At 44.8% G+C, this 18,807-nt stretch overlaps 1 protein-coding gene across 1 annotated transcript in view; it reads left to right on the top strand.

The window, feature by feature from the left end:
* Window positions 1–8,733, top strand: part of LOC119447187 (endoplasmic reticulum transmembrane helix translocase) — a 265,907-nt gene extending 257,174 nt beyond the window's left edge. Inside the window, exons 23-24 of the mRNA XM_049663732.1 lie at window positions 7,121–7,264; window positions 8,556–8,733. Coding sequence (XP_049519689.1) covers window positions 7,121–7,264; window positions 8,556–8,663 — 252 coding nt within the window. The 3' untranslated portion in view covers window positions 8,664–8,733. The remainder of the gene's footprint in view (window positions 1–7,120; window positions 7,265–8,555) is intronic.
* Window positions 8,734–18,807: the final 10,074 nt, after the last annotated feature.

Below are 18,807 nucleotides of genomic sequence, written 5' to 3'. Positions count from 1 at the left end.
TTTTTTATTTAGTGGTCACTTATATGATTATGATTATTTCTGTTGACTGTTATTTTCATGTAATCTATCTTTCATTTCATTTTATTATTTTCATGTAACCCATCTTTTATGCATGTAAAAGTTCAAACATTATATTCATGTTTTATTACTGGCGCCTGGGTGCTTTGATTTTGTGTACTTATTGCATGGGCCTGAACTAGCAAATTGCTAAGGGCCCAGATGCTTTTGTCAGCCGTTTTTGTATGCATCTCTCGCAAAATAAATTGAATTGAAATTGATAGTGATTAAAGGCGTTCGCAATACAGTTTGCGTCATCTGTAACAGCTCCGTCTATTTCCATTTGGTCGATCGAGGCCCCCGGTTTTACCAGATAACGCCAGAAATTTCCTGGCTCGTGTGACATAAAATTGGTCAACGTGTTTGTGAAGAAATTCCTTCTTGCAAAAGAAATTTCTGCTCCTAGCATTTGTGAAAGCTTTTATAACATCGATGTTGGTTTTCTTTTTACACATTCTTTGTAACCTTCTTTTGAGGTTGATAATGCTGCATGTAATGCGAGGTGTCTTCCTATTTACTCACTTTTTTATTGTTGGGATAAATTTTTCTTCACAGTATGCTACTATTTTTTTTTTTTAGCTTCAACCATAAGTCATTCCCGTTTTCAAATTCCATCTGTAAAAGACTATCTAGCATTATTTCAATGTAATCATTAACAATGACATCGTCAGCCCTGCTGTAAACCTTGACAGATATGCGAGATATACTGGTGATTTGGTTGGGACTGAAACTGAAGTTATCAAAAGTAAGTAAAAACATTTTATGGTCCAAGATTCCATTTTTGATACTGATACAGGGTTAAGTGTCTTGGAAACGAAAGCAAGATCAAGAATGGAGCTTGCTTGCCCTTGTATATGCATTAATTCCCTAACAAGCTGGGTTAAAGAAAAACTTAACATAGATTCAGAAGCATTTCGCGACTGCTGTGCTCATTGCTACCGATTGTTAGATTTCCCCAGTCAATCCCCTTTAAGTTGAAGTCTCCCACTAAGACAAGCTTAGTTTGCTCGTTAATTTTACTGCACAGAAAGTCGTGCAATTCAGCAAGATAGTCAGTTGGTGCATTTGGTCGTCGGTATATGCCGCCAATGAACACTGACGTTCCATTGATAGTGATACTCCACCTCACGCTCTCTTGATTGGGAATTCCTTCGTCTTTTTAGTATGATAGGCATTCGTTAATAGCAATGCACCTTCCCCGGCTATCGCTGTTGAAACGAACGAGAGAATAGGAATAGGGAAGCACTTCTGAACTGTGAATGTGAGAATGCAACCAACTTTTGGTGATCACAATTATGCCAGCACTATTATGCCGGCACTATTTCTTCAAATTTTTTGGTTTTATTGACAATGCTCCTTGCATTCAAACATAATATTTATGTATTTTATTTATTTATTAGTTACCTGCATTAGGCATTGCAGCAGGGAGGTTACAAACTTAACTAAATACATGAAGAAATTATTTCAATGCATGGAAAAAAAGCATCATTTTCGGTGATGTATACAATGCTCGATGGCAAACTGTTCCAATCTCGAACAGTTCTAACAAAAAGGAAATAACGGAAGACGTCACCCCTATAAGAAAATTCCTTGACCTTCAGACAGTGGTCCAGTCGCTTAGATATGTAGTGTGGTGCCTGGATATATTGTTCGCGGTTTATACCTGTTTTAAAATAAGAAGTATACGAGGGAACATTTTAGTCTGATATGCCTTCTACGATCCTTCAGCTCTTGCCATTTAAATTTATGTTTGCTTTCTGTTATGTTAAGCTGCCGGCTATATTTACCAAGAACAAATCTAACTGCCCTATTCTGGATTTTTTCTGAATTATTAATAAGCTCAGATGTGTGCAGGTCCCAACAAACCCATCCATATTCAAGTATTGAAGATACATGACTGAAATACAGCTGCGTTTTTAAGTTAATCGGTAAATGACTAAAATTGTACCACAAGAATGCCTAAACTGATGCTGCCTTATTTATATTTTTAGTTAACATGCTTGTTCCATCTAAAGTCAGAAGTAAGAAAGACACCTAGATATTTAAATTCCTTGCTTATGTTTACAGTAAAATCATGAGTTCTATACCTATACATTCTTAAACAGGTCACCTACGGCATCGTCACCTGCACAGACGAATCTCTGGATGTTGTCGCTGCTATGCAGAACGTAGGCACAAGCACGGCAGCATTTGTGGCATCGTCCGAGGTGGCAGCCAGCAGTGTCAGCATTATATGTCGACACGCGCGAAACTAGAGGTGTGCGAATACTGAATGGTAGATTTCTAATTGAACATCTAATGGCGTAATAGTTCAGCGGAAGCCCGCTAGGTGGAGAGAAGTAATTAAAGGGAAAATGAGACATCCACCCAATCGTAGCAATTGCTACAAAGGAAACCCATACGGGTTCCACGAAAGAAAAGCCTCGCAGTTCTTAGAGATTGACTAAGATTAAGACTTAATGATTGACTTCAACCAAATACAGTGCAGTCCACTTATAACGATATCGAGAAAAACGAGAAATCCGATCGTTATAACCGATTATGGCTACGTTCACACTTGGTCTCGAAGCAGGCGGAAGCGGCAAAAACTTCTAAAAATCCGCCCGCCTAGGCGGCGAAGCGGGCGGAAAACCAGGCGGAAAGCAAAATCGGTCTCGGACCGATTTTTTCGCCATGGCGAGGCGGAATCGCGGCGGAAAGTCGTTCCGCTCGACCGGAAGCTCCACTAGCATGTAAACATCCGGTCGTAAAATTGTACATGGCACCAAAAGTGTAGGCTGCGATGGTGCTCGACGCGATCTAGATCCACCACTTCTCTACGACAAGAGTGGTACTAAAACGTACTGTCAGCAATACTCGCGATAGTATTCAACGTCGTGCAACCGGAGGTGCAGCAACGAAGCCTTGGGGTGACCCAACTTCTCGCGCTTTTGCAAAGCTGGGCGAACCCACCACAACCGCTTCCGAGGTGTCCGCTCCTTCCGTTTATTTATTGTCCATTTCTAGGAAACAAGTAGGCAGAAGTATAAAAAACGATTTCTTCGCCCACTTCTGTGGCAGAAAAAAGTTGGGCAGATTCCTCGTTGGCGCTCCGCAATTCCCCTCGCACGGGCGCGGTATGTTGAAAAAGTCGCAGGGCGCTTTTTTCGTTGCGCGGTGGTTTTCTCGTCGCGACAATAGATTGGGAGCAAAGGTCTCACGTAGGACGCGCAGGCTTCGGCGAGCCCCAACACAAGGGCCAGCCCAGGTTTTAGCTTTGGTGTACTGGAGGCGCCGCCAATAATACGAAACGATGAAATGTTATTACAACCTGTAAATAAAAGCTATTAAAGAACTATAATCACGCCTAGGCACCAACCTTTGACTCAGCGCTACCGTGCCCATATGAGGAGAATTATGGAACGCCTACGAGGAATTTACCGAAGGTCGCAGATGACACGCAAAGTTGCGCGAAATGAACACTTTTGATGACGGGTAGGACAATGAATGAACGTACCGCTCGAAATGGTGCGATAATAGGGAGTTTTAGAATAGGGGCCCCAAACGTTTTGGGGCCCCAAAGAAATAGCGTCGACACCACTGCGCATGCGCGAGACGCTAACTGCGTTTGGGTTTTGCGTTGGGCACGCTATTTCGCCGATTTAGCGGGAGCCCCAAAAGCAGCCCCAAAAGTTTTGCGTCAACGAACATGGCGGCACCCATCGAAGCGGCGGCTCTCCGAGTACCAAACTCGGCTTGATTCTTGGTAACGCGTGAAGTTAGTAAGCTAGGAGAAGTGACTGCGGTTATCGCTTTCTCTCAACTAACGTTTGTAATGAAGATTGATTCATTAGACGCCGCTGATTCTGAATTCGATTGTCGATTTCATGGCTCGTAGGCCTAACGTGGATTAGCTTGGCTGGTGAAGGCACGTCAAGTTGGTTACTCAAAATTAGGCGCAATAAATCGCTTGCTGCTAATATAATAACACTTTAATTGCAATTAAACGCAAAACCACGAAAGTCAAAATTACTCTTCCTATCATAAAATGGTATAGTTTATTTTAATATTTATAATAGCTTTTCTTTGACACCGTAGTGGCGCTGCAAGCGCAAGACGGTATTCGCAAACGCAAAGCCCTATTCTAAAACTCATCGCTCTTGCATGCCCCAACGCTAACTCCCGCAAAGCTCTTTGGGGCCCCAAACTTTTGGGGCCCCTATTCTAAAACTCTCTAATGAGCGCCACCACGCCGACAAATGTGGGCGAAAGCGGCAGCGGTGGCCGCGGCGATAGCAAAACAAATGTGAACAACTTGGACATGCGCGGAAAAGATTATCCGGCCGCTTTAGCCTTTCCGCCCGCTTGCCGCTTCACGAGTGTGAACGTAGCCTATCGCTATATCTGGACTGCGAAAAAAAAAAAAAATGCCGAATATACCTTTGCAGTCCCGAAACCGAAACTGACACTTGCGATAAAAAATCGACGTTGTAGAAAGTAGGCCGTGAAAAATGAAACTTTTATTCATACCTCTAAATAGCGTCTCAATCGTTAGGCACGCTGAAATAAAAATCTGCACTTGCTTTCGCGGAAGTTTCGGAGTCACAACCGCCGTGTGCATCGCGTCCATCTGCTGCGCGAACACTGGCGGCTATAATTTAGCGCGCATGAATTCAATGAGCGACTCGATCGACGATGTTGCACTTTGGTTGAACCTCGGGGTCGGTGTCAAAGGCGGGCAATTGTCAGTCTCGTTGTCACTGCTGCTGCTGTCATCGCCTCCGTCGCACAACGCCGCCGTCTGTCGCGACAACGATCGCCCCGTCGGAGTTCTCTTCGCAGAACGAGGCAGCACTATTTTCACTCAGAAGCTCCTCCATCGAAGCACCACCTATTTCATCGTCAGTAGCAACGTGCTCCCAGAGTTCGGACACCACCTTGTTGGTTTCGCCCATGGGGTTTTCGTCGTGGCGCACGAAGCCCGCCTTTTCCGTTGATCGGCATGGACACTGCTTCTAGCCTTCATGATCGTGGCGCTCCGGTTTTCATAATCGTCATATCATCCACTGCGCGAGCTCGTACTTCAAGTCTTGCAAAATTTGCAGCTTCGTCTCGAGAGACGCAGCTTTGCGCTTTGACGGCGCACCTCCCGCTGCTTCCGCGGTGCATAGGCCGCGCAGGCGCCGCTTGCTTATCGCTTTCTCCCCCCTCTTGCAAAATTAGTTTCGTCTCAAGGGGCGCACCTGCCGCTGCTTCCGTTGAGAGAGAGAGCGCGGCAGGGAGTGCAGGCGCCCCTCGCCAGAGGAGGCGTTGCCTTCGCCTTTCTTCCGCCCTCTGGTCGCGCGACCGCCGGGGACGCGGGGGTGAAGCAGCTGGCGCCATCTTGTGCACGCTGCACCAACTTGCGATGCTCTCCGTGGCTTTCGCAATCGGCGCGCGGGCGGGATGCGCTGCGCGGTAATGGCGGCAGATACGAACTCGCGTAGGCAAACTTTTCGCCCCGTCTCGGTTAAGGGCAACGTAGGAACGCAATTTTCACGATTATTCTGCATGAAAAGCACTGCCCAGAAGCAAAATTTCAATCGTTATATCCGATATGCGGTGAATAATATATCGTTATATACGGTTTTTTTTCTCATAGCCCCAATGCATAAGTTGATACTCTTACGTCGACTCATCGTTATAACCGATATATCGTTATATGTGGACTGCACTGTAAGGAAATTTACTAGCCTGACGTTTCGGAACCAATTCGGCTCCTTCTTCAGGGGGTATTCTTCGGAGGTGGCGGTGTGCTGTTTTTAAAAGGTCCGTCGTAACAAAGGAGAGGAAGGGGGAGAGAGCGTAAGGTGCGGAGACACTTGGCAGGGCACCTGTTCTAGACAGACAAAATAGGTGGTGGGGGTGGGGTGGGGGGGGGGGGGGGGGGCTTCGGCGTCGCTGGTCGGCTGGGTTGACCGATGCTGGGCGCCCTTTAGTCACGGGAATGCGTTGACGAGGGACCGGGGGGGGGGGGGGGGGCGAGTTGTTTTGGTGTTGCTGAGCTAGAGCGGTTCGCGTCTGCAAGGCCATGAACATACAAAGAAGGAAGAATGCCCTTCACGCGGTTTATATTACCCGCCGTGTTCTGAATGTGCCAAGACTCCAGTAGTAGCCTTTTTCGCCAGTTTGTCTCTGTTTGAAGGATTTGGGTTTCTTGGAAAGAAATCTTGTGGACCCCGTTCCCTAGGAACATGCACCCGACACATAACCTCGAGAGACGGAAGGCAAGGGCAAAGGCACTCCTTCAGGACATAGATCAACATAAGCAGCAGGCAGTGTTTGTTGATGCTGCTTGGGTTAAAAATAAGGATGCGTATACCTCAGTTGTAGACACTCAAGGTAACATACGGGATGCCACCACCGTCTTTACCCAGCAGTCGTCTTCGGAATGTTCGGCGACCAAAGACCTAGTAAGTTTTGAAAACCTGTGCTATGCTAAAATAGCTGAAATAGGAAACCATACGTTGCAGTCTGTGGCGTTATCACCGCATCAGTAACTGTTATTGATGCAGTTCTAGCATCAATAAAGCAAAGTTTGGCCTTCATTTTTTGCAGTGAATCAAATAAACTGAAAGTACTGGATTTAGCCTCCCTCGAATGTAGACTGTGTTTCATGCACCTTGGCATGACAGCAAAACAGCATAGGGTGGAATTTTTACCTCCAGTAGCGGCCCTAAGAAATTGGGTTTCCACACGTGTGCCTGCTTGCTGACTAGTAGCAGGTGTGGCAGCCATACACTTGTTTTCACGTGCAGCCAAATTTCTTTTTCCTCTTCTGTTGTGGTTGAACAGATGTTTGTTCTGTCCTGCATCTTCTGCAGATAGGTTTTCACAAGCCCTGTTGCCTAGCAGCTGACAAGCTGGGTTGTATTTCCCAAATGTGAAATTGAATGAGCTGGTGCAATGTTCAGGGTGGCATGCTTTCATAGTTTAACCAATGCTTATCTCAATAGTTAAAGGAACGCATCACAATCACTGGCCAAGAAGCTTTGCAACCTTTACGGGTTCTTTGTTTGCAATCTGGGTTCTGTTCATCTTGCAGGGCTACCCATTCATGGAGAGGCTGAGCGAAAACAAGCCACTGCTGTACAGCCTGCTCATATCGGGTGTTTCAGTCGTTGCCCTCGTGGCTGGCGTGGCACCAGATGTGGCCAAGCAGTTTGAAATAGTCCAGTTTCCTGGAGATGTGAGTGTTTTGTCATTTTCTGCTGACCAGGAGGCAGTGCTGGGCACTTTTTTTTCCAATGCCATGAAACATTTCCTTAATCATGAGTCCTTGCACTAAAAGCCATTAAAGGTTTCAGATTCGCTGAGACATACTAGCATAGATGTAGCTTGGAATTCGCGACTAGTAACAATGTATCTAGGAAGAACATTACTGATCAGCGACGTGTGATATTGTGATCTACTGTAATGCTCTGGAAATGTTTTTTTTTCAAGGACACCTAAGTACCGCCATTATGATTGTGCTGCTGTGGGCATGTAACATAGTTAGTCATATCTGTGTGTTTTGGTTGAATGCAGCATCACAAGATGTCAGCATCATTGCTACCTGTGTGCTGTAATAACAGTGTGCACAATTCAAGGGTAGTGAATGGCACGAATGCTGTAGATAATTTATTGGATGAGGCACATTTACAGTAGAATCTCGTTAATACAATCCCGTGACGTATGACTTCCCGGCGCCAACAATTGGGATTGCAAACACAAAATATGACCCAATCTAAGTTGTGCTTATTTTTAACGGGTGATATGCTCCTGGAAAACGTGATCGTTCAGCACCAATGTCATCGCCAAACTGTGATTGTATGATATGTTTTCCAGCCGCTCAATCCCATGTAAATAAATGCACGAGGTGCGCACGATTGAAAACAGTAGCCGCCCATCATGGCAACTTCACCGCAATACTCACCCACCCGTCTCACGCGAAAACACACACTGTTTCTTATTCTGGTGCCAGCAAATCTCCTCCTGTGTCGTCACACACCGCGTTCACAGCTATCGCCGCCAACCGTATTCTGATAGGCATCTTCACCTATCTGTTGTTCAGCACGTCGGGCGTAGTGCTGTTGGAAGCGTACTGCATTCTGAATGGCAGGTACTGCATGGAAGGGGATAACCCAGATGCATTTCCGCTTCCTGCTGCAAGCGGCGTGATGCGACTGCCTCATTTCGCTCCAGCAGGGGGATCCAGTGTCGCCCTCTTGTGCTGTTCATTATGTGTGCTGAACATTAAATGGGTGAAAGTGTCTGTCATAACCTATGTGCTTGATTTTAATGCTAAGTTGCGCAATTTAGTTTGTGTGGGTTATTCCTTGCCATAGGTAGGTCTCGGTTAGTACTGCATACAATAATACGGGAATGACTCTTCCGTGGCTTCCAGTCAATCTGTTGTGGCAATAAAACTCAGCCAAGAGCGAGATTTCACCGGGTCTTTTTATTAAATGGCTGCCCACCCCTTTGTTGCTCTTTTCCAGATGCAGCGGATCATTCTGCAAGTGCTGGCCTTCGACCTTGTCTGCGCATTTGTTGTTGATCGCGCCTGTCTTTTTATCTTCGGCCAGGCGAAGCTGCGCAACTCTTGAGCGATGTGTGAAGTGCAGTGGCCTTCCCGCATAAGCCACGAAGAATGCATGCTTTGTTTCCTCTCCAACAACATGTTCTGCTTGGAAATGTGCTCACTCCTCTGTTTCTTACACCAGGTCACCTTGGTGTTTTCATATAATTTCAGTCAGGGGGTGTTAAAAATTAGGCTTTATGGAATTTTTAAAATCGCCTGTGGCAGGTAGCATAATTCTTATCATTGAGCTAGGTTATTCGATGAAGTGGACACTAGTAGCACGAGAAATCAAAACACATATTTAACTAATTAACAAAAATTCACGAATTAACTTCTTAGTTAATAACTTTACGACACATATTGCAATTTATGAATTGTAGCCGGTGAGCTTGCAAGACGTATCCACTTGAAAGGAATTTCCGGGATGACACGCTTTAATCAGACGACTTATGAAGACTACACTAGGACTTCCCATCAGCATGGCCAATGATAGATTATTGTTCCTAGGGCTGCATAACACACTAGAAAAGATAGCTGAGGCTCAACAGGTGGCCCACCAGAAGAGACGAATGGGGACACGACCTTGGAAGGCGTTACTTGAAGAAATAGGCATAGAAATTAACAACCAAACCAACAAAGGAGACTTGTTAACCAAATTGTAAGCGAGACTACGAGAATCAATTGAGACGACCCCGTTCCCTAGGAACATGCACCCGACACATAACCTCGAGAGACGGAAGGCAAGGGCAAAGGCACTCCTTCAGGACATAGATCAACATAAGCAGCAGGCAGTGTTTGTTGATGCTGCTTGGGTTAAAAATAAGGATGCGTATACCTCAGTTGTAGACACTCAAGGTAACATACGGGATGCCACCACCGTCTTTACCCAACAGTGGCAGAGCAAGTAGCAGTCGCTTTAGCCATCCGGGCCTATTGGTGGACACATATTTACAGCGATTCTAGAACAGCCATACGCAACTTTACTAACGGATATGTGATACGGATAGCAACCAGGTTACTAGACAAGGTCAGCAGTGAGAGGATCGAAATCTGCTGGTTTCCTGCATATCTGGTGGTGGTGGACAGAACTCGGAGAAACCTCGTTGAGGTGGCAAATGAAGCAGCACGAGGACTTTCTAGCCGTGCTCTTCAAGACCGAGCAACTTACACTTCACCCGGGGAACACAGGCATCGATTATTAACATGTAACGAAATCACGAAGCATTATTACTTAAACAGACGGGAATACCCATTGCCACACAGTAAGCTTTGCAGAGCCCAAGCGGTCACATTACGTTTGCTACAGACAAGGACATACTCAAGTACAGATTTTATTAACAGGATCTATCCGGAGAGGGAAATTCAAACTAATTGTAATAAGTGCAATGGCATCATTACTCTTGACCACATGCTTTGGCAGTGCCTCGCGGTCTTCACAGTCTGTGACAAGGAACAAGAATGGTGACGGCAAATGCTACACAGTGAATCACTCTCCGACCAATTGTGGGCTGTCCAGAAGGCCTGCAATGTGGCTGAACAGCTTGGCCTGACAGTCCCAACGTGGAAGCGGCCCGCGTCAACCCAGGGTTGACCTTCAGGACCCAATAAAGTTCTTTATACCTTACCAATTTCGAGATATTATTTCTCAAAGTGTGGGACGAAATACATGGGCGTTCCAGTTACTTTTGTGCTTCAATGTGTAAAACAGCATTTTGGTAAAAAAAATAAGTGGAACAACAGTGCATTTTTACGGCGAGTTTGATAGCGCATATCTCCAAACTGGTGTCATTCGGGAAATTCATTCCAAGTGGATACGCCTGACAAGCTCACCGGCTTCAATTCATAAATTGCAATATGTGTCGTAAAGTAATTAACTAAGAAGTTAATTAGTGCATTTTTGTTAGTTGAATATGTGTTTCGATTTCTCGTGCTACTAATGTCCGCCTCTTCGAATAACCCGTTAGCTCAATGATAAGAATTATTCTACCTGCCACAGGCGATTCTTAAAAATTCCATAAAGCTTAATTTTGAAGACCTGGTATTTTGTCATGCAGGGGGTTATGGTTTCAGAAACTAATACTACTTTATAGAACTTATACAGGCTGCAAAGGTCATTCACAGTGAACAATCATTTGCAATCTGGTAATTTAGTTTTTACGTGGGTGAAACCTAACATTTTTCTCAGACCCATCTATAACAAGTTCAAGTTTATTCATTTGTTGATTGCATAGCATAGAGTGTGACAGTATTAATAGTACAGTTGTAGAAAGTTGAAGAGTGCTGTTTCTTGGTTGAGTTGGAATTGCATACTGGTATGGGTTGCACTTTCGAAGACAAGGCACACAGATGAACAAAAGATGCACTTGCAAGTTGTAACAATGAAGAGCGGAACCCGGATGGCATCTCTGCGAAACTGTCACGAATTTCTGGGGTCTAGAAATGGACAGAACTCCTCAACCACATAGCAAGAGCAATTTATCTGACACTCTACGAAAAACCAAGCCAACAAGAAAATAATATGGAACAGTGCAAGATTCTCTACATAACCATGTGATACATATGATTATACTATCTAACTCCCCAAACACAACAAACTAAACTACTTTCAAAGCATTCAGACAAATAAGTTCGGAAGTAAAACATCAACGGGTCTGACAGTCCTTGATCGTCGTGGCTGGAGTTCCCAAACGTGACGTGGGACGATGGTCTCCGCAGCTTCACAGGATCGTACACGCCAGCTTCGGTGACAATGACCGTCGGCGCGCCGGCTGTACCAACTTCTGTGACAGTGACGCATGCATGCTGGCTGGACCCGCGTGGCACCAGACGTAGTCGGCCTTGCACCTGGCCTTCACCAGTTGTCTGTTCCTGTGGCCCTAGCCATGGTCAGTTGACGGACAGGTAGGCTGAACTAGCTGGGCTCGTAGAGTGATGCTACGGCACTGTAGTTGCAGCTCATAACTTCAGCCCTGTTGGCCCCTCTCCAACTCATGCCAGAGCATGTCTCCAGAATACCGCTGGAGATGCGTCCTGCCGGGCCGTAGGCACACATTCGCCCTGGCGCCTTCGAACGCCACCCCTCGTGCTCCTGCGCTTCTCCCACCAGCTTCTTTCTTCCTGTGTTGCCTGTGCCTTTTATTCGTGACAGAAACACGACCAGGAAAAAAACAGAAGCTGGCAGTCATTCCGCTTATGTAGCCAGTCAGGTCAGTGTGAAGGTGGCTTTTTGAGCACTTGAAAAGCTAAGCTACCTGTGTAAGCTCCCTAAGCCTTTCAGTGAAAAGCTGAGAGGGTGTCAGAAAAAGCACAAGAACCCTTTCGTGCCTGCGCAGAAGGAGTGATCTACAGTGTATGCCACTGACATGTGGTGGAAAATACATTGGCCAGATGGGCCAATGTGAAATGACCATGTCGGAGAGCACAAACAAAACATTGCATGGTACAGTGATGGGAACCTGTCCATACAATGCTATGACTGGTTACTCACCACTACTTTCAAAGTGCTGCATAATCAGCTACCACAAAGGTAAATGTATGGGGGAAATTATACAAGTGAAAGCCATAATCAGCGAAGGGGTGAAATGTGTTGGTGAATAGTTGATTGTGCTGTCGCATAAGGAAATTTTCTTGAATTTGTTAGTGTGATAGGAAGCGTCACGTGGCTGTTTGAGGATATATATATGTGAAGACTGCAATTTTCTATAAATATCAGTCGCTAGAGCGCTTGCGTTTGTTGATCTGTGTGCCTTGCTGCCCATGTCATCGAAAGCGCTACCCATACCAGTAGGAATTTCACAACTGTTGGGAGAACCATCTCACGCAATGTAAATATTAACAAGTACAGCATGTGGCAGATCTCAGTTTACTATGATCATACATAGTTCAAAAGGAAGTCATTGAATTAGAAACAGTGTTATAATCATCGTCAGCCCATATTGCGAAATGAGAGCTAGGATCATTTTAGCACCGTTACTAGGGATGTTCGATGAATTTTTTATTCAATTAACGATTAATCGTTCATCGTTTGAGCCTTTAATCACTTTCGATGCAGGGTTTTTCATCGATTAATCTAAATTTTTGCCGGGCACTGTCAAAAAGGCTGAAACGCAGTTATCTACTTTTGTAGAGCCCTGTTTTAATGTTTGGGAGGTCGAACCAAGTTTGAAACACCCCCACCCCCCAAGTGCATAAACATTTCATAAAGGTAATCTTTACCTTGTTAAAGACTAACTATAGTTGGAACTAGTGGCTTTTGACAAGATAAACAATATATGTTATAAAATGGCACTTAGTCCACAATGAAAAAATTCGTCGGCCCTACCACTCCGTGAAGATGGTTAACCAGCGAAGTTGAAACGTGCGGCCCCGGTATTTATCACTAGGTTAATCCCTGGGGTTTATTTAAGTATTTCTCAATTATGAGGTTACACACACGTTCGGCTACGATGGAGAGAACGTCACTGACGGTATGCCTGCAGTTCGCCGTTGTCGCTTGCGTTCGATGTCTCGAGTTTGCTCGGCGGCGTGGTTAGCAGCATTCGCCCGCCACTGCCGCTTGCGATTATTCTAAATTAAATTGCTTCAAAAATTAAATCTGTCCGTCACGTAAGACAATTAATGGCTCATACCCCCTTAAGCAATGGCTCATAGCGCCGTAAACGCGGCCTCCCCATTACGACAACGGAAGAGAAGTGAAATTCTACGCTGGAATTATTAGCGGCTATGCAGCCAGCTATGGAAGCAGACGACGACTAATGCGGGAGCAGTGGCACGAGCTCATGCCGAGCACGAGCGCAAACCGAGGGGCGCCAACGAGCCAGCTGCGGAAGAAGACTACGCTCGAGCCAATGCTGCTGATGATAATTTTTTGCTTACATGGACACCATCTGACAAGCATTTGTGATGCCCTCTGCAATTTCCTGTGCAAGACAAAAAGAATTGCATTCCAAAATTTAACTTTTTCCTTCTCTTTATGTTCACATATTTCTTTTTTACCTTGACTTTATGTCTGTGTCATAACTTACATTTTAACCATTTTCGGTAACTCTTACAACAGGAATCGAGGGGCGCCAACTCGAGGGGCGCCAACGAGCTAGGTGCGGAAGGAGACGACGTCGCTCAAGCCAATGCTGATGATGATAAATTTGTGTACACAGGCGATTTCGCCTAGCCATATACGATTTCGCCTATAGTAGGATACAACTTTAGAAACAGCAGTTGGCAAAAAAGGCAGACGGACTGCGCGGGGTTGTTACTCCACCAGCCAATAACAGAAGCAAACAAAATCGTCGTCATGCGACGTTTCCAAAATGACGTCATACTTGATAAGACTGTACTTGTCGTACTTGTACTTTCCACTATAATAGTTGAGTGATAATGTATAAAATTATGCGTTTATAATTTTATTTTTGTGTTTACCGCCTTATTTAGGTAACAAGGAAACTGAAGTACAAACTATTTGCAGCCTCGCGGAGGAACAGTGACTGGCGGTTATGAGGGCGTGGGCGGGGCTTCACTGCAGACTTAAGTTGTATCCGACTATAGACATATAAAGCTTCGCTTTAATAAGGTACATTGCACTAGTGAATGCCAGTACAGTGCAGTTAAAGAATAATTTTTAAAAATGACAAAAGTGAAAGGTGAAGTCCAACTGAAATATGCAAGAAATTGCAATGTACACAGGGGATAAGAAAGTCAGTGGTTTAGGATTTTAAACCACCTAATCTTTTCTGGGGACAGAAGGAATGTCATTTGGCTGGCATGTTTGGGTGAAACCGACACCCACTTAAAATGGCACACAGCCAGCATGCAAGAATATAGAACTCCATCGATATGTCAAATACATAGTCTAAGCCAGCGCGCATGCGGTAAAACATTTTTAGTGGACGGAGTGGCACTACGATCAATGACTGGGTTGCTATAGTGTGCCTTGAATTGTGAGGGCATTTCAAGCGTCCAGCTTTGCGCGGCGGCGTGTGCGGTGGGGGGAAGAGAGGGGAAGCGCTCGGCTCGGCATCACTCTGAACTCGGAAAGGCAGTCGACAGTCGCTCCACCCCAGCCACACAGACACTGCTCGTGGGCCGCAATTCCAGTACGATTTCAAAATTCTCGTGCCACTCCTGTCGAACTCTCAAAAACGATTAATCGAACCGGCCTAATTGATTAAGTCGATTAAATTAAAGGTGGATATCGATGAAGATTAGTCGTTTTCCGGGATACTTTTAATCGATTAATCATTCATCGATATTACCAACCCTAACCGTTACACGCATAAAGGGCAGAAAAATGAACACAAGAACAAAGAGCACCAAATCCGCAATAAACCTCATATTCAAAGCTTGTTATAACGAACTAATGGTTATAACGAGGTAAGAATAATTACCTTTAAAAGTGCTTACAAACCTGCATCAAAATCAAATCAAGTAAACATTTTATATAAACGGCCCAACAAAACTTTTTTTCTAGCTCATAATCCACATTTACTCATTTGGCTCGATTAGGCCTAAATGTAGCAGTATGCGACATTGCTAGTGAGGGATAGCATACCCTCACGTTGTAGTGATGGTAAAGAACACGGTAGCAAAAACTGAATTGTGGAACTAGCTCTTTATTCGGCGAACCTGTGCCCACGAAAGCAAGTTACAATCAAAGCACAACGATTGCGGGGAGCACAGTCGGTGATCGTCAAAAATCTGATCTGCGGGTCAAGCGCGTTGACTTTTATACATGGCTTGTCGAAGGTTCCAGCATAATCGCTGGTGCCCAGGTGCCTTCCAGAAAGTACTCCACAATTCGTGTTGCGCATGAAATCAGATTACAGAAGGTTCGGCGACAACAGGCAATGTATAGAGCCATCGATAACACGAGAGAAATTCCGATACATGCAGGCACGTCCTGCGCTGAGTGGTAACTTTTACATTTGGTAGCTGGTGAAAATCAGTCACCGGAGAAATATGAACAAGTACACGTGTCAATGCTACCCTCTTAAAAAGCATCATTGCGATCATAGGCGCCGACTACAGGGGGGGCTCCGGGGCTCGAGCCCCCTCCGGATTTTCCCGGGGGGGGCTGAGGCCCCCCTCCCACCCCTAAAATGTCATTACCGGAGTTCTGTTACCCACATAATTTGAGGATTCTCTTGCGTTGCCTCCACATTTTCACTTTTGTTGTGGCTAAAAGCTGATGGCACCATTGTTGGCGCGGATGGGCACATCTTTTAATTTATATTTTCGCTTTATTTTGGCAAATCCTGACAACAGGAGGACAAGCGCATAAGAAGCACCAGCGGTGGCTACCTCATCCGTGTTTCCTCACTTTAACATTTTTTTAAAATTTCCGCTGAGAACACCACGCACAGAAACAATATATTTAAATATATACAAAGGAAAAAGTTTATTATATTTTTTAAAGAGAAGGAGGTAGCCAACTAAATGGATAGCCTATACCTAGAGAATGAATATGGTGATGTATGTTCACCTCACTTCAAATTACTTTGCGTGCTTTTTTGACACTGAAAAAAACCCGCAGACTTTAGTAACCCCTTCGGCAGAGTCTTCTATGAACGGCGCGTGAAAAGCATGTGAGTGGTATGTGTCTCAATATTGATTCTCTTTCCAGTAGGCAATGCTAATGACTGGCGACAAAAGAAAAAAAGCTCTTCTAATTATTTACATTTACGCATTAGGGATGAAAACATCGCATCTTGCATCCAGAGGCCATAAATACGGGTGTTTCAGCAAACACTTTCAAAAAAATTTTTTAAAGGTTGCCTGTGGCAGATAGCACAGTTCTAGTTCATGAGCTGGTCTACTCGAAGAGGTGGACATTACTTGCACAAAAAATTTAAATGCATAATGACTAATTAAAAAATCACCAATTAGGTTTTTAACATATTCACTTATGGCCCGTGTTACAATTTACAAATTCTAGCCGTGGAATTTGCAAGGTGGATGCACTAGGAACTAATTCTCAGGACGGCACCAGTTTCGAGATATTAATTCCCGAACATTGCGGAGAAATGCATTGGCATACCAGTTACTTTTACGCTTACCCGCCGTGGTTGTTTAGTGGCTATGGTGTTGGACTGCTAAGCATGAGGTCGCGGGATCAAATCACGGCCACGGCGGCTGTATTTCGATGGGGCGAATGCTAGAACACCCGTATACTTAGATTTAGGTGCACGTTAAAGAACCCCAGGTGGTCTAAATTATTCCATAGTCCTCCACTGCGGCATGCCTCATAATCAGATCATGGTTTTGGCACGTAAAATCCCATAATTTGTTCTTTTCATACTTTTGTGCTTTGATGCATAAAACGACATTTTGTTGAGAAAGTCACTGGCACGTCAATGTATTTCTCCGCAAAGTTAGAGAATTAATATCTCAACACTGGTGTCAGCCTGAGATTGTTCAAAATGGATCCGCACTCCACGGCTAGAAGTTGTAAATTGCAACATGGGCCATAAAGTAATTAGCTAAAAACTTTATTGGTTCATTTTGTTAATTAGTCGAATTTGCATTTCAATTTTTTGTGCAAGTAATGCCTGCCTCTTCGAGTAGACGAGCTCATGAACTAGAATTCTATCTGCCACAGGCCACCTTTAAAAATTTTGGAAACTGTTTGCGGAAACACCTTGTATATAGAATTCACTCAGTAACCGAAATGATGCCAAGCCGCATTCACTCAAAATCAGAATAAATAGAAGTATAGAAGTCATGCGCAGCAGCGCTTATACTCGGACTCAAAGTACTAAAAAAATAAAAAGTGCAGTTTGGCCGGGAAGGCGAAGCAGTATTGGTGATAACCAAGTACAAGACAATTACACGAAGGAAGATTCTTACCGTGTAAATCCGTGTAAGGATCGCACCCAAGTAAGGGTAAGGGCCGCACCCTCAACTTGACAGCCAATATTTTTAAAAAAGGCATCCAACCGAGAAGCAATCGCGTTGCATGCGTTGATTCTGATCGGGCTCAACAGCGAATTGTCGCACGCAGCGTACTTTCGCGCGTCGCTACTGGATGTCGAGAGGAGGCGATCGCGGAGGTTTACGGTGGATTTCATACTCGTAGTTGGAAAAATGAGGTCAAATGGCCCGGTCCCATGAAAGGCTCGTCAAAATCGCTACAGAAAAGTGTGGCCCTTACACGAGTCTAACGTTAGTTATAGTGGCCATATAAATTGTAGTAAACATTCATCTAAAATTAAAATAGCATAGTGGACATAGTAAGCATGGACCATGTAAGCCTGTAAATACCTCACTGGATGACCTCGAGCACTCGCTTTCACAACGCAAGCATTGTGAAGAATGCCAGCAGCGGAGGTTAACGGTTTGTACAGCCGCGCGATTCACCGCAACTCTGAAAATTAGATTCATCATCATTATCTGCCTATTTTTATGTCCACTACTGACGGCCTCTGTGAGTGATCTGCGATGACCTCTGTCTCTTAACTCTGCAACACTAGGAGCGCAGAAAGACAGCCCGGCAAGGAAGACAGCGTGCATGAAGTTGGCAGCCATCCCTGGTCGCCCTTTATCATTGCACCCACCAATGATTACCAACAATTAGCTATGGCACGCGGGCCCCATAAGCGTCAGCCGCACACAGTCATTCACAGCCACGGCAGGGCTAGAGGAGAAGACGCACACTCTTTCCCATTCGCGTTTGATTACGGGACCTACAACTAACCCGAATATTGAGCGCGTGGGAAATAATGTCATCAAGCTGCCATCCTTTTCAGCTCACTGTTACGTGCTTTTTCCCACACCCACAGGGTATGGGTCGCTCATGTATATGGCTTTTGGATTTAATGCGGAACATCACGGCGACAACAACCGCGACAATTTGCCTGAAGTGTCGATATAATTGCTTCTGCCATAAAGCTAGAAATAGAAAATTGTTAGCAGAGGGTATATATGCGTATATATATATATTGTGAGACGTCGACCGATGCGATGCCTTTATTTCCGAGCAGTCGCCCGAGGCAGAGACGAAGCACTGCACGAGACAAAAGATGATGATGAGTCGTATGTACAGGTGACGACGACGATATGCACAAATAGCGCACACAAGATGATGAGTCCTTTGTACAGATGACGATATGCGCAAAATGCTCTCACAATATATATATATATATATATATATATATATGGGTAAGTTTCGGAAAGCT

This window comes from Dermacentor silvarum, chromosome 1 (assembly GCF_013339745.2).
Source record: "Dermacentor silvarum isolate Dsil-2018 chromosome 1, BIME_Dsil_1.4, whole genome shotgun sequence".
In the NCBI taxonomy this organism is placed as follows: Eukaryota; Metazoa; Arthropoda; class Arachnida; order Ixodida; family Ixodidae; genus Dermacentor; species Dermacentor silvarum.
The sequence above is the reverse complement of the archived record's forward strand: the minus strand, read 5'-3'. Positions and strand labels throughout refer to the sequence as shown.